We start from the raw sequence: 14,456 nt of genomic DNA on the forward strand, positions 1-14,456 counted from the left end.
AAGGTGTCAACTACTGAAGGTAATGCAAAGAAGCATACAATGGGCTACATAGAGGCTATTTTTTAAAATTTATTTATTTAATTGGAGGCTAATTACTTTACAATATTGTAGTGGTTTTTGCCGTACATCGACATGAATCAGCCATGGGTGTACGTGTGTTCCCCGTCCTGAACCCACCTCCCTCTCCATCCCATCCCTCAGGGTCATCCCAGTGCACCATCCCTGAGCACCCTGTCTCATGCATCAAACCTGGACTGGCGATCCGCTTCACATATGATACTATACACTTTTCAACGCTACCCTCTCAAATCATCCCACCCTCGCCTTCTCCCACAGAGTCCAAAAGACTGTCCTTTACATCTGTGTCTCTTTTGCTGTCTCGCATATAGGGTCATTGTTACCATCTTTCTAAATTCCGTATATATGTGTTAGCATACTGTATTGGTGTTTTTCTTTCTGACTTACTTCACTCTGTATGATAGGCTCCAGTTTTAAAACTAGCGATAGCCAAAGCCTGCTAAAGCAACCCAACCCTACCCATATGACATGTTTCACACTATGGACAACCAGATTTACTTGGTCTAACCCAACAAACTAAGAATAGTTAGATAGCATCACTGACTCAATGGACGTGAATTTGAGCAAACTCCAGGAGATAGTGAAGAACAAGGAAGCCTGGTGTGTTGCAGTCTATGGGATCACAAAGAGCCAGGCACGACTTAGCGACTGAACGACCGTAAAAGGAATATTTCCTGCCTCAGACTGTCATATGTTTCTTGCCCAAAGATACCACTTTGATCAACAGCTCTCTTGAGTGAGTACATGTTTTTTTACTGATTAGAAACCCTTCAGAATAGCAAACACAACCACTCTTTATTCAGACAAGGTGCGCTTTGGGATAGAAAAGCATTCAGGGTTAAAAATGGCTGGAGGGCTGTGAGAATTCTTGCCTGTTCTTTCTCCTTACCCCGCTCTTGTGAAAAAGCTGTCTCCAAAGTGGAGAGGGAATTTACCTATTGTGTAAGACCTTGACCCCCGTCCCTGTGCCTGAAGCAGGCGCATAGTTTTTATGTGCGCCTGTTAGTTTGAATTTGTGATACTGATCTGCTTTTTGTCCCTGCTGACGGTTATTATATCTTAATGGGCGAAACCCTGCTCTAATGATCCTTGTGTATATAATTCTCGGAGTACAGAGCAGGCACCAGAGGACCACATAAAAATGTTTGCCTCAATTTCCCTGCAAAAAAGGAGCCCAGAAACCAGACTTGACCAAGTAACAGATTTTTAAAGGTAAAGGAACCCAATAAAATTACCAGCTTTTCACAGCGTGTGTCTATTTCCTCTCGACATATTGTGAGGTGTAGGTGAAATATTCTAACTGAACTGACAGTGGGAGCAGGGATAACTAAGGAGAGAGGGAGATAAAAGTAAAAACCACTAGCCATGATTGATATCACAGTAGCAATGAGTTGTTGGGGTCTCCCCTTTGTGAATTTGGCACTTCACCTTTCTGACACCATGTGCGGAAGTGTTGGTATAATGAGCCCGATACAGATGGGAGCAAAAGCTAGAGAATTACTTGAAATACTGTATCAGGGCTTGAAGATGTGCTGGAGAATTGTGTAGGCTGGTATTTGTTTATTCAGCTTATATGATATAAAGGGTTTTGTGTGTATGAGAGAGAGAAATAGAGTATGTTTTTACAAGTACAAAGTGGAGGGGGCTACCTGGTCCTAGGTAACTCTAAAAATATTTTAAGCAATTACTGACTTCTTTCTTTGATGTATTTGTCAATTAACTAACAGAATAGGTCCATAGAGTGCTTCTAAATTTGATAGTGAGTGCTTTCAAGAATTAATTCTGTAACACACTGTCCCGTATCTGGGGACTAGCAGGATCACGTATAGATTCTGACCCTTGTAGGAACTTAAACTGTTCGTGGTAAATAGAAGGCAGGAGTATGTACATCCAAGATGACTCTCCTGTGAGTCACGGAACTTTGGCTTTTTTTTACTTTTCACCCCTTTGGCCAATAGCCTAACCTTCCGTGGCCACCCTGTAAAATAGAAATAATAGAAAGTGTTTAATTTCTGAAGTTCCTAGGCTCAACCAGATGATCTGGTTTCAGTGCTGCTTCCACCTCTGAACTTTATTTTACTTTTTCAGTTTTAAGCTCCCCTTGTGGAAGAGGAGAAACCTCAGCGGAATACTTGGCACTGAGCCTAAATTAACCTCTCCATCGATTTCTTCCTCTCCCCGACTGCTCCCCCGGGTCCTAAGGGGACAGCATCAGACATATCCACCTTGTCAGCTCCTCTGCCTATTTCGTGGTGGCCCAAGCCCTCCCTCCACACCTAGATGGAAAACCTCAGGCTGATTTGACACCAGACTTGCTTCCCTGGGCTCAGTTGATGGCAGCACTCCCCAGGGCTCTGCAGTCTTTCTCTCCTGTTCTGTTCTTTCTGTCCACAGTACTCTAGCTTTCACTATCTCTGCCATGCTGAGCTAAGTTCTAAACCATTCTTTCCAAATTCTGCTCTATCCTGTGTACTAGAACTTTGTCCCACTGCCTCACCTGCTCATCAGTGCTCATGGCCTCCCTGTGGTGTACCACAGGCTCTTGACCTTGGCCTTCAGGATTCCACAGGACCTTGCTCCTAACTGTATGTAAGGAATACTTTCTTCAAGCCAGACTTGGGCTCTCCACCGTTGCCTGTGTGTTCTCTGAGCCTCTATGTGTCTGCTTCTTCATCCTGGGAATGCCTCACATCTTTCCCATTGACATTCACTGGCACTTGTCCATTTACAGATTATGAGTGCTTGGAATGGACTTGGCTTGATTCATGATGATTAATAAATGGGTGCTTTAGCTGTCTGCCTAAAGCAGTATAACAGTTGGATTTCCACTCATAGCTTTTTGCCTATGGTGATACCACTGTCTAAAACATCTTTGAAGGTTAAGAATGAGAGGAAAGATGGTTTCGTTATTCCTTCCTTTAAAATGAGAAGATGTGCTTGTAAAATTTAGTGATTTTGAGGTATGGAGTATTCAGGCCAGCGTTGTATCTGTACTGAGTATGTGGATGGGGCATGATTGTACAGCTTTACTCACCATACTTAGTTTTTAAATGGAAACAAACAAGGGTGGGCAAACAACCTTAATTCAGATATGCATATTATATTGTTTTTATTCGTCAGTCCTATCCCTTTTAAAAGTCTTATGTTTTTCTTTTTCAAAACCCCATGCTGTCTTTATCGAGGAACTTTCCTGACACATAGCAGCAAGATTCACTCTTTGGGATTTCTGGGACACCTGTCTTATCTATAGACATTTATCTTATTCCTGTTACTACCCCCAGGACTATGCTGGATGCTGGGATTATCAAGATGTGTAGAAATGATCCCTGACTACAGACCTTCCACGATCCAGTGTTAAGCAACTTACGGCTTCTTAAAATAGACTCTTTTACCCAATATAAAATATGAGTGGTGCCGTGGAAGAGGTAAAGAATCAGTACTTAATGATCCAAAGGTCAAGGAGCATCTTTCCAGGGGAGGAAACTTTTCACCAAGGCCTAGGAGGGTGAGGGGCAGGAAGGGAGAAAACCATGGAATGTTCAGGAGTAGAGAGGTGTGTGGCTGGAGCTCAGGGGGCCTGGGAACAGTGGAAATGGTAAAGGATGAGATTGGAAGTGTCACTCAGCACCAGGAAAGGAATGGACCTAAAAATTAGGCCTAGGTGGCTGGACTTTACCCAATATTTAAAGGAAAGACATCTGAGGTATTTCAAACATCAAAGTAAATTTTTGATTAAAAAAATAATAACTTGGGTGGTATGAAGAAAAGTGCTTTGATGGGAAAGATGGAAATGAGAAATTAAGATTAGGTTAGCGTTCTAAATAGACCTGAAAAGTGAAAGTGTCAGTCACTCAGTCATGTCCAACTCTTGGTCAACCCCGTGGACTGTAGCCCTCCAGGCTACAGGCTATCCATGGAATTCTCCAGACAAGAACACTGGAATGGGTAGCCATTCCCTTCTCCAGGGTATCTTCCCAACCCAGGGATCAAACCAAGGTCTCCCACATTGCAGACCATTTCTTTTCTGTCTGAGCCACCAAAGAAGGCCAAATGGACCCGAAGTTATCTTTTATTTCCCTTAAGTCGTTCAATACATTATTTTTCATAATTAGGGTTATTCACACATATACCTTTTCTATTAACACTTCTGAAGGTGGGCCTTGAGTGGGGTTTTAAAGGACCAAAAGGTTTTAAATAGCAACTGCTCCTACCAGAAACACTCAAGTATTCTAGAAAGTGTAAAATTTTCTTTCTCTAATTCTTTCCAGATGTTAAAGCAGATAAGGCATTATCAAGCATTAAAACATGTACAGTGTGTATAGTTAACATCACAATAGTCACTATTTGTAGGTACTATTTTGATTTCTCGTAATGTTCTATGAGCTCGGTTGAGCGTGCATCTTGTTTTAATGTTTTCAGTAAGTGAAATTAGACCCATCCTGTGAATGTGTGTCAGAGAAGGCAGTGGCACCCCACTCCAGTTCTTGTCTGGAGAATCCCAGGGATGGGGGAGCCTGGTGGGCTGCCATCTGTGGGGTTGCACAGAGTCGGACATGACTGAAGCGACTTAGCAGCAGCGTGAATGTGTGTGTGTGCTCAGTTATATCCGATTCTGTGTGACCTCATGGATTGCAGCCTGCCAGGCTTCTCTGTCCAGGGGATTTCCCAGGCAAGAATACTGGAGTCAGTACGCTGAACCTAATAGAACTGAATATGCCAGGATCATGTAGTAAGTTTTGCTTCCATCCATAATAGTCATCTTGGTCTTTTTCTGAATCTTGAGCGTATTCCTTCATCAAGATAAGAAACCTCTTTCTGTCCTTACCTCTCACTGGAAGGCTATTCCCCCAGACACTCATAGAATTTGACCTGCTCAGCTCTTAGCTTAAATATCACCTCTTCAAAGAAGCCTTCATCCATCGGCCTCTCTAAGGTTGCTTATTGCTCTACTCTTTCTTTACATCATTATCTGTAACTATTTACTTGTTTATTTTCTATCCCCTAAGCTGGAGTATAAGTCTCATGAGACCAAGTGCCTTCAATGTCTTAGACACATTTGATTTATATAATCACAGTATTTTAGAACAGTTTCTAGAACTGGGTGCACATTCAACAAATATTTATTCAAGGGCTGGGTGAATGAATAAATGAATGTCGCCAGAGCCCACGCCCATTCTCCAGTCCCGTCCTCCCTACGTGTTTTCCTCCATTTCCTAGCACACTGGAGGGGAATTGGCTGAGGATATAACCCATCAAACTGTATACCTGGGACCCAGACTGATTAACTTCTGAAACTCAAATATTTACTCACCAGGAAAGGAAGCCAACAGATCTTTCTCTTTCCCATTAGTTAAGATCACTTGATTATATGTAAGCTTGCAGTTATATGTAGTACCTAGTTTAGAAATGAACATCTCTGATAAATTATTTTTAGAATTTTGCCTTGTCCTACTGCATTTTCATTGGCTGATTTTTATAGGAAACTGTTAGAATTTACATGAAATAGACATTGTTCCTGGCTCTTTTTTGTTTCCTTCAAGTATCAGACATTTAAAAATGCCTGGTCCTTCTAATAAGTTAGCAAAATCATCTTATCTCCATGCATAGTATAACAGTCCTGGGAAGGTGAATTCTTTCTTTTTTTCCCCAAAGGACATTCTTCTTCTGTGGTTTTAGATTGGCCTCTTCAGGAGTGTAATTTTCTTTTGTCTTGGTGGAGTCTGAGATGACTGACTTTGTCACTTGCCTGTTAATCACTTCTTTTCTCACCGCTCCATGTAGCTGAGGAACAGCTTGCTGATTAACTCCTGAATTAGAGAAGGTGCCCTGTGAAGGAATTTTAAGTACATTTCTCAGTATTCTGTGAAGTTACATGATCTTAGCTCAGTTAATTAAGTTTATTAAAATTGTATGAAGGGGTTCATACAATTCTAAACCACAGAAGAAGCAAAACAATTTGAAAGCAACCTGCCCTTTACCTTGATCCCTACCTTTTCCAAAACCATGGTGTAATGCCAACCAACAGAGTAATGGTTGATGAGCAGAATTTTAAGGCATTCTAAATATCACTGGTTGGTTTAATAAAATTAATTAGCCTGCCACGGAGAAAATTTACTAGCATGCTGGTTAATTTCACAATGTAAAGTCAGAGAAGGGTGGTAGGGTTGAGGGAACAAACCTTATTAGTTTTGAATAATTATTTAAAGATGTGGAGCTGCCTATTTCAAGTACTTTGATTGCCAAATCCATTAAGGCTTTAAAATCTCCATGTTTGTATGCTGGTATATATGGGAAGGAATCTCTTTAGATGAAATCACAGGCATATTAGTTAACAGCTAAATGACTTATTTAAGATACAGAACAACAAGTAGAATCCAAATAAAACCATGGGAATGAGAACTTGCCTTAAGACTTGCTCATGGGAGGTTTCCATAATCTTAATTTGCCATTGATGCAATTATTGCTTTTTCTTGTCTTTTTAATCCAAACAAGATGTTTGCAGCAGCCATGGAAGGGTGCTTGAAATCACATGCCTGAATTCATTTAATTTGCCAACATCGTCTTTTTTCTCTCCCTCTTCCTGGTAATGGGCAAGCGTCAGTTCTGGTGCATTAGGTATTAAATCTCTTCAATTACCAGGCGGGAAGAAAGATTTAAAATTGTGTTTCAAACCTACTAACTGATTTAGTTTTAAAACACAAACACTTCTCCTGCGGAGCCTAAATTAAACTGCAGAAAGGATGCAGAGCTTGAGGAATTAAACCAGGCAGGGCCAAGGCTTAGGCCAGCAATCAGAACCATTTTGGTTTCTTTCACAGGGCCCTCCTGGTGCAGAAGGAAAGGGGGCAAGAGCATGTCAGAAGACACCCTGTGTGAGAGAGGGCAAACGTTTACATTGCTTGGTAGCTGGACATGGAGCAAATGTTAGTGCAGCAGAGTCCGCTCTAACCTCTTATCCTTTCTCTTTCTCTTTGGGTGCTCGGCAGCCATTTTTAACGTGGACGATTCTGTGGTTGATCTGGAAACCCTGGCAGCCTTATATGAAAACGTGAGTATCAGAGTTTCCAGATTTCTGTATCTTAAGTGACTTTAAAAAAATATGTTAATGTCTAAAAAATCATTGTATGTGACTCTTCCCACCCAAAAAACCACTGATCCATTCATATTCTTTGATGGTGGGAATTTTGACATTGCGTGGAAGAGAGTAAGGTACAGAAAAGCAAGCTCAAATGAGAGTACACATAAGGAAACACTAGGTCCTTGACGTCCCTCCCCCGCACTGTGGTATCTGGGTTAGTAGATTTCTTTTACAGGACAAGGTGGTTCAATGGGGAGGCCACATCTGTGCCACAGAACGCAGTCCTGTGATTTGCAATCAGAGTGAATGAAGCTAAGTTACCAGCTTAATATTGGTGTATAACCAGTGTTATCTTCTGAGGAATGGGGATGTTGTCTCCAGCTTGGATGATTACTTTTAGTCCAAGTAAGCTGATGGCATTGAATGTGGGAAATAGTGTCGGATGGTGAGTGTGTGTTTTGAATTTAGAATGAGATATTCAGGTTTGAGATCCAGCTCTGTCATGGACAACTGAGTGGCCTTGAGTCAGTTAAACTCCTAAACCTGTTGGATCCTCAGTACAATGGGGATTATAATAGGCTCTACATGATTTCTGTGACTATTAAAATAGAGCTCGATATATATAGCAGTAGCACTGTATTTTGAAAATGAGCAACACTGTATACATATATGGTCTTTCAATGGTGATTATATGTGTAAATAACCAGAGTAATTGACAGGCTTTCTTGAGAATATGACACAGGAGAGTCCCAGTTCCCATAACTGTTAACTGCTCTGGTTCACTGACTCCTGTTAGATTTGAATATATAGATTGAACCAGATTCTTCTTTACTGAGTGATGCTATTTCCCAGAGCTCTATAGCATGCTTTGGTTACCAAGCTCAAAAAATGATTCAATACTTCGATTCCCAGGGACTTTAAACCTCTCAGAAAATTTCCATAGTGTGATAATCCAGTCTAGCAGGATTTCCAATTTACATCCTTTTGGTATATCAAGAACTGTTTAGTATCAGTATAATATGATGGGTGGGAATGTCCCATGTTTCTATTAGGAAGGCTTTCATTAATAAATAAGAAGATGTATGAATCCTAGGCCATCCTGGCACATGTGTGGAATACCTGGAGGGCAGCATGGAATTATGGAAGAAAGATGTTTCACGTCAAGCTCTTTACCAGGTAGTTAGTCTAAGCCTCAGTGGAGTCATCTATAACACAAGGATGCAATGCTTGATGTTGGAGGACTTCATAAAAGGCAAAATGCCTTTTAGGGGCTTTTAGTTGTTGGCTCAGGCTCAGGACTGTGCATGTGGTGGGTACTTGTTAGCTTACAGTAGCAGTAAGCTGCATATAACTGACATAGGTGGATAAATTGAGAAAGTATGAGACCAAATGGCAAAGTAAGTAGTGCAGACAGCAAATACTTAGAAAAGTCAGAGAGAGCCTGCTGACCAGAAATTTAAAAATCAGGATCCTATGTAAGTTAGGAGGGCTGTTTTGAGGATGAGGAAGCAAATACTAAGGAGAGCTTGAACCATATCCAATCTTATAGGGAAAGACACTAGGCATTTAAGGTAGCAATTAAATTCCTGACTTGTATATCCAGCTCAGGTTACTTATTTGACCATTGGGTTTTAGCCAGTGATTTTCAAACGTTAGCCTGAGAATCACCTGGAGGGCTCTCTGAACCCCTCTTAAGAGTGTTGGCCCTGCTTCCTGCATAAAGTATGTCCAAGGTGTGCTCAGTTGCACTAAGTCATGTCTGACTCTTTGAGACCCCATGGACTGTAGCCCACTAGGCTCCTCTGTCCATGGAATTCTTCAGGCAAGAATACTGGAGTAGGTTGCCATCTCCTCTTCCAGGGGATCTTCATAACCCAGGAATTGAACCTGCATCTCCAGCATTGGCAGGCAAATTTTTTTTTTTTTTTAAACCACTGAGCCACCTGGGAAGCCCTATGCCCATGATAGGGCCAACAATTGCAGCTGGTGTTTCTAATTAGTGACAGGTGATGCTGATGGTCCAGAGACCATACTATGAGATGTATTGCTTTAGACAGATTCTCACTGCTCATTTTTGTGTGTGTTTTCCTTCTATTTCAACACAGAGAGCCCAAGAGGATGAACTCGTTAAAATAAGAAAGTATTATGAGACATCCAAAGAGGAAGAATTGAAGCTGCTGGATAAACCTGAGCAGTAAGGATGCTTGAACACTTTTCTGTTAATAAAAGGAGAAGGGCCTTCCCTGTCTTCCTGCCTCCAGCTCCGAATAACCACATCTAAGCTGTGCCAAGCTCAGTCACAGCAGCGTCATTCCCGTGACCTATTGCATGCAGCAGGATGACCTGACTGCCGGGAAAGGCAGCCGGGAGATTTGTGCTGCTGGGTAGCATGTCTCAAGCCCTCACCCCACCCCTCATGACTCCCCTTTACTTGTCCTAGCAAATCGTTAATTCCTCCTAGACTAAACATTCTGGCCAAAAGGGTAACTGAGGAAGGAAGAAGTTACTGCTCCGTTTAAGGTTCTGCTGATGCAGTTGAAAGAGATGATGTCAGAGTCACAGGATTTAAATTGATTTTCCTAAATATCGTATCCAGTAAATGTTGCCTGCGTGTGCCAGCTTTCTCCCCACACTCTCCACCTGCTCTGCCCAATTTCACTGTGACTTTTCATCCTTCATTTGCACGTGCTTACGCTGCTCTCCAGTCACTGTTTAGAGATGTCTGCTCTGTAGTTTGAGGTGTTCCACACACTCTTGTTCTTCGCTGGGCTCTTGGGATCTACAGCCCCCCAGGTCCACCTAGAACTCTGAGAATGTGGGTCCTGAGTGGACGAGGGTTCCTTTGCCTGTTGCTCCTTTGAGGGCTTCCTGCCCAAGGCAGGGTACCCTTCTCAGCTTGGAGGTGAGGGGAGGGATAGGAAACAGAGGAAATTGATCGAGTTTAGGGTAAGTGGGACTTCCCTGGTGGCTCAGTTGGTAAAGAATCCACCTGTAATACAGGAGACCCAGGTTCGATCTCTGGCTGGGGAAGATCCCCTAGAGAAAGAAATGGCAACCCACTCCAGTATTCTTACTGGGAAATCCCATGGACAGAGGAGCCTGGTGAGCTACAGTCCATGGGGTCACAAAGAGCTGGACATGACTTGATGATTAAACCACCATCAGGGTTATAAGTCAGCCCCAGAGACAGGTGAACAGCTTGTCCTGAAACCTTCATACCTTGCCCTTGGTTCCTCTAAAATGCCCCACTTCCTTTAGATTCCAAGGTCCAAAGATTGTCTCCCAGTGACTGGGTGGGGGATTTTTAGGTTTACTCAGTTACTGACAAACCTTTATGGTAATTTGGGGACACTTCAATGATTGGCTCTCATGTGGAGCATATGCCAGGACTCTCCCCCCAAAACACACCCAAAGTTAGTTCATGAAGCCTAGGAATTTTGTGACTCAGTGGGCTCCCCTGCCCTTCAGTTCCATCACCCTGAGTCCCCATCCTTACCAATGCTACCCCTTACCCATCACACAGTCAATCCCATGTCATGCTTTCTAATATAATGAGTTAATTTCCATTAAGGAGCTAATGACTGAAAATGAAAAGACTAATAACGGATATTTAGGCACAAAGCCATGGAAATATTTGAGGACTGACTTAAGTCAGCTCTAACAAGATACCTTCAACTGGGTGACTTGCCAACAACAAAAATGTTTATCTCACAGTTGCTGAAGCCGGAAGTCTGAGATCCAGCTGCAGCCATGGCTGGGTTCTAGTGAGAATGCTCTTGCATGCTGTGAACTGCCAGCGTCTCTTTATATCTTCACATGGCAGAGAGCAGAGAGAGGAAAGAAGCTCTTGTGTCTCTTTTCTGCAGGGAACTAACCCCACTCATGAGGGATTAACCCTCATGTACTCATTACTGCCCAAAATCCCTACTCCTTAATACTATCACATTGAGGGTCAGGATTTCAACATATGGGTTTGGGGGGACACAAACATTCAGTCCATAATAGGGACAGTAGGACATATCAAACATTTGTTGTTCTTATTCAGTTGCTAAATCATGTCCGACTCTGGGACCCTGTGGACTGCAGCATGCAGGTCTCCTGTGTCCTCCATTATCTCCCAGAGTTTGCTCAGATTCATGTGCATTGAGTCAGTGATGCTATTTAGCCATCTCATCCTGTGGCCCTCCTTCTCCTTTTGCCTTCAATCTTTCCCAGCATCAGGGTCTTATCCAGGGAGTTGGCTCTTTGCATCATGTGATTAAGCATTTGGGTAGTGCTAACTATACCACATTAAGCAATGATCTTCTAAGCTCAAAGTTGGAAAACTTTCCCTATAAAGGACCTGGCAGTAAGTACTTTAGGCTTGGTGGGCCATTACAGTCTGTTGGAACTATTCAAGTCTACCGTTGTAGTCCAGAAGCAGCCATAGATGATGGACGTGCCTGTGCGCCAATAACATTTTATTTATGGATGCTGAAATTTGAATTTCATATCATTTTTACACGTCATAAAATATTATCCTCTGTTCACTTATCCCCAACCATTTAAAAATGTGAAAACCATTCTTAGCTGATGGACCATACAAAAACAAGTGATGGGCTGAATTTGGCCTGGGGTCTATAATTCACCAACCCCTGCTCTAAGCTATAGGAATGCCAACCTGGTGAAATGAACAGTGGGTGTGGCTCCTGGAAGGGGTCCCCTTTTCCTTCTGTGTTAATGCCTTTTTGGTATTATTTTACAAGATTAATTGCCAAGACAAAAAGTAATGGTAGCAGGTAATTAACAAAATGACTTCTTGTTCTTGCTTTCTCTACTGAGGATCTGGATAGAAGAGCATTTTTATTATTTTAATTTATTAAAAAAATTTTTACTGGAATATTATCACCCAGAGTGAAGTAAGTCTGAAAGAGAAAAGCAAATATATCAATACACACAAGTGGAATCTAGAAAAATGGTACAGATGAACCTATTTCCAAGGCAGAAACAAAGACGTAGATGAAGGGCATTTTTAAAGTTTGTAAGTGGTCATTTTAATGGCTTCCTTATCATGCTAAGCTCTTACTGACAGCAGAGAAGATGGTCATATTGTCCTGATGATGTATTTGGACTCAGTTGCTAGAGGGTGAGGCCCAGAGAGGTAGGGCCTCCAGCCCTAAGTGAATTTCACCTTTGCTCCCAACCTCCTGCACAGCACAGTATTTGTTTGATTTATGCCAGAGTCTGATTTTTTGGCCACTTACTTGCCATTAGCTCCAAGTGAGTTGACTATAAGCATGTTTTACATACTGGAAAATATGAATCATTTATAGTTTCAACATTGCAGTTTCCTAAGATTCCTGTGGTGCCCAGTCCCATAAATTCGAGTCTGGAGAGCCTGGCTTCATCACTCACCTCATCAGCTTTCTTGAACATGGGGCCAGATGTAGGAAGCCATTTCCCACAGAGATGTCATCTGCTTGGGACTAGGCTCTCTGAGAACCACTCTCTCCAGCGATGGTCCTCAACTCTGTTCACACTCTGCTTGGGGTGGTAGTGAGGCATTGGGAGCTTCTCTTGCATTTGATTAGGCCTGGTGTGTGCTTTTTCTGGGCTGAAGTGAGGATACCATATATTATAGCCTATTGGGATGCTCTACTTATGGGCTTCCCTGATAGCTCAGTTGGTAAAGAATCCACCTGCAATGCAGGAGACCCCAGTTCAATTCCTGAGTCAGGAAGATCCCCTGGAGAAGGGATTAGGCTACCCACTCCAGTATTCTTGGGCTTCCCTGTGGTTCAGCTGGTAAAGAATCTGCCTGCAATGCAGGAGACCTGGGTTCGATCCCTGGGTTGGGAAGATCCCCTGGAGAAGGGAAAGGCTACCCACTCCAGTATTCTGGCCTAGAGAATTCCATGGACTGTATAGTACAAAGAGTTGGACATGACCGAGCGACTTTCACTTTTCGCTTATGCCCATAGCTGCCTTGCCCTCCTGCCTCCCCAAATGAAGACACATTGACTTTTTGAAACAAGGCTCTGTTAGCATCTTCTCCTGTGGAGGAACATAGGTTACAACATGCACAGACAGAAATGTTATCATTCAGGGTTCCGAGGGATCATTAACCAAATATTAATCCCTTGAAAACAGTGGGCCTGTTGCGTCATTCCTGCTATGAGCTGAGTTACTGCTGTTCATGTGTGACCCATTCTCTGTGAGGTGCAGAATATCTCTCCTGTATACAGACTCTAGTTACAGTCCACCCTGGCAAGACCATCTGGCCTTAAGGACAGAAGGGGAAAGTCCCTAGTCTGTGGCTCTTTGGGGATATTTTGTCCTTCCTATCTATGGCCCTAGCATAGACTAGTCCTAAAGGAAATCAGTCGATAAATATTCATGAGTATCATGAGCTAATAATGCCCAAGACGCCCTCCTTGGGGATGGGTAAAAGAGTGCTTATCCCTTCCCTTATGGGTAGAGTATAAAACCCAGTTGAGAAGAGGGGATAAGATGTTAGACATTTCATAGCCTTTGAGGTAACATTCCCTGGTGGCTCAGACAGTAAAGAATCCTCCTGCAAGGCAGGCAACCTGGGTTCGATCCCTTAGTTGGGAAGATACCCTGGAGGAGAGCGTGGCAACTAACTCCAGTATTCTTGCCTGGCGAATTCCCATGGACAGAGGAGCCTGGTGGGCTACAATCCATGGGGTCACAAAGAGTCGGACACGACTGAATGACTAAGCACAGCACAGCACATGCTTCTGGTACTTTCTCAGATAAACGGGAAATGGTGCTTTCCTCAAGTTTTCATTTTTCCCATATTTGCTACTCTACTATTTATCTTCACCTTCTGCTAGGTGACCAGGCCCCAAACCCACAAATCATTCTGGACTCTTCTCAATATCTCACGGGCTGGGTCAGCTTCTCTGGGTCTGGCCACCTCAATTGCTTTCTAACTGTTTGCCCCTGTACATCCACACTGGTGACCCTCTCACCTACCATTAGAATATTCCAGCTATCCCCAGCCTCAGATCCACTATAGCCTCTAGTCAATCATCCAAGCCTTGCCAGGACAATTTTCTAAAACAAGAAGCTGGAAGTGTCACTCTTCTGTTTCCAATCATTCATTCATTCAGAAAAAGCTTGAAATCTGTGTTTTAGAACATGAAGCTCCATTTCAGCTCCTTCTCACCTTTGCCCATGAATGTCAGGCAGCCTATCTAGGCTCTCACTGGCAATTTCTCACACACGGCCTGCGCAAGCACCAGAGGGCTCCGAGAGATCTGGGCTGACGTGGTCCTTCCAGGGCTCTGAGTGCAAT

At 42.9% G+C, this 14,456-nt stretch overlaps 1 protein-coding gene across 4 annotated transcripts in view; it reads left to right on the forward strand.

Annotated features, from left to right (window-relative positions):
* FMN1 (formin 1) overlaps positions 1–14,456 on the forward strand; it is a 488,195-nt gene that overhangs the window by 308,020 nt on the left and 165,719 nt on the right. For all 4 annotated transcript variants that reach the window (XM_060419038.1, XM_042252230.2, XM_004010422.5 and 1 more), the window contains 2 exons: positions 7,065–7,126; positions 9,262–9,350. In XM_060419038.1, coding sequence (XP_060275021.1) covers positions 7,065–7,126; positions 9,262–9,350 — 151 coding nt within the window. The remainder of the gene's footprint in view (positions 1–7,064; positions 7,127–9,261; positions 9,351–14,456) is intronic.

The sequence above is a fragment of the Ovis aries genome, chromosome 7, assembly GCF_016772045.2.
Source record: "Ovis aries strain OAR_USU_Benz2616 breed Rambouillet chromosome 7, ARS-UI_Ramb_v3.0, whole genome shotgun sequence".
Lineage (NCBI taxonomy): Eukaryota > Metazoa > Chordata > Mammalia > Artiodactyla > Bovidae > Ovis > Ovis aries.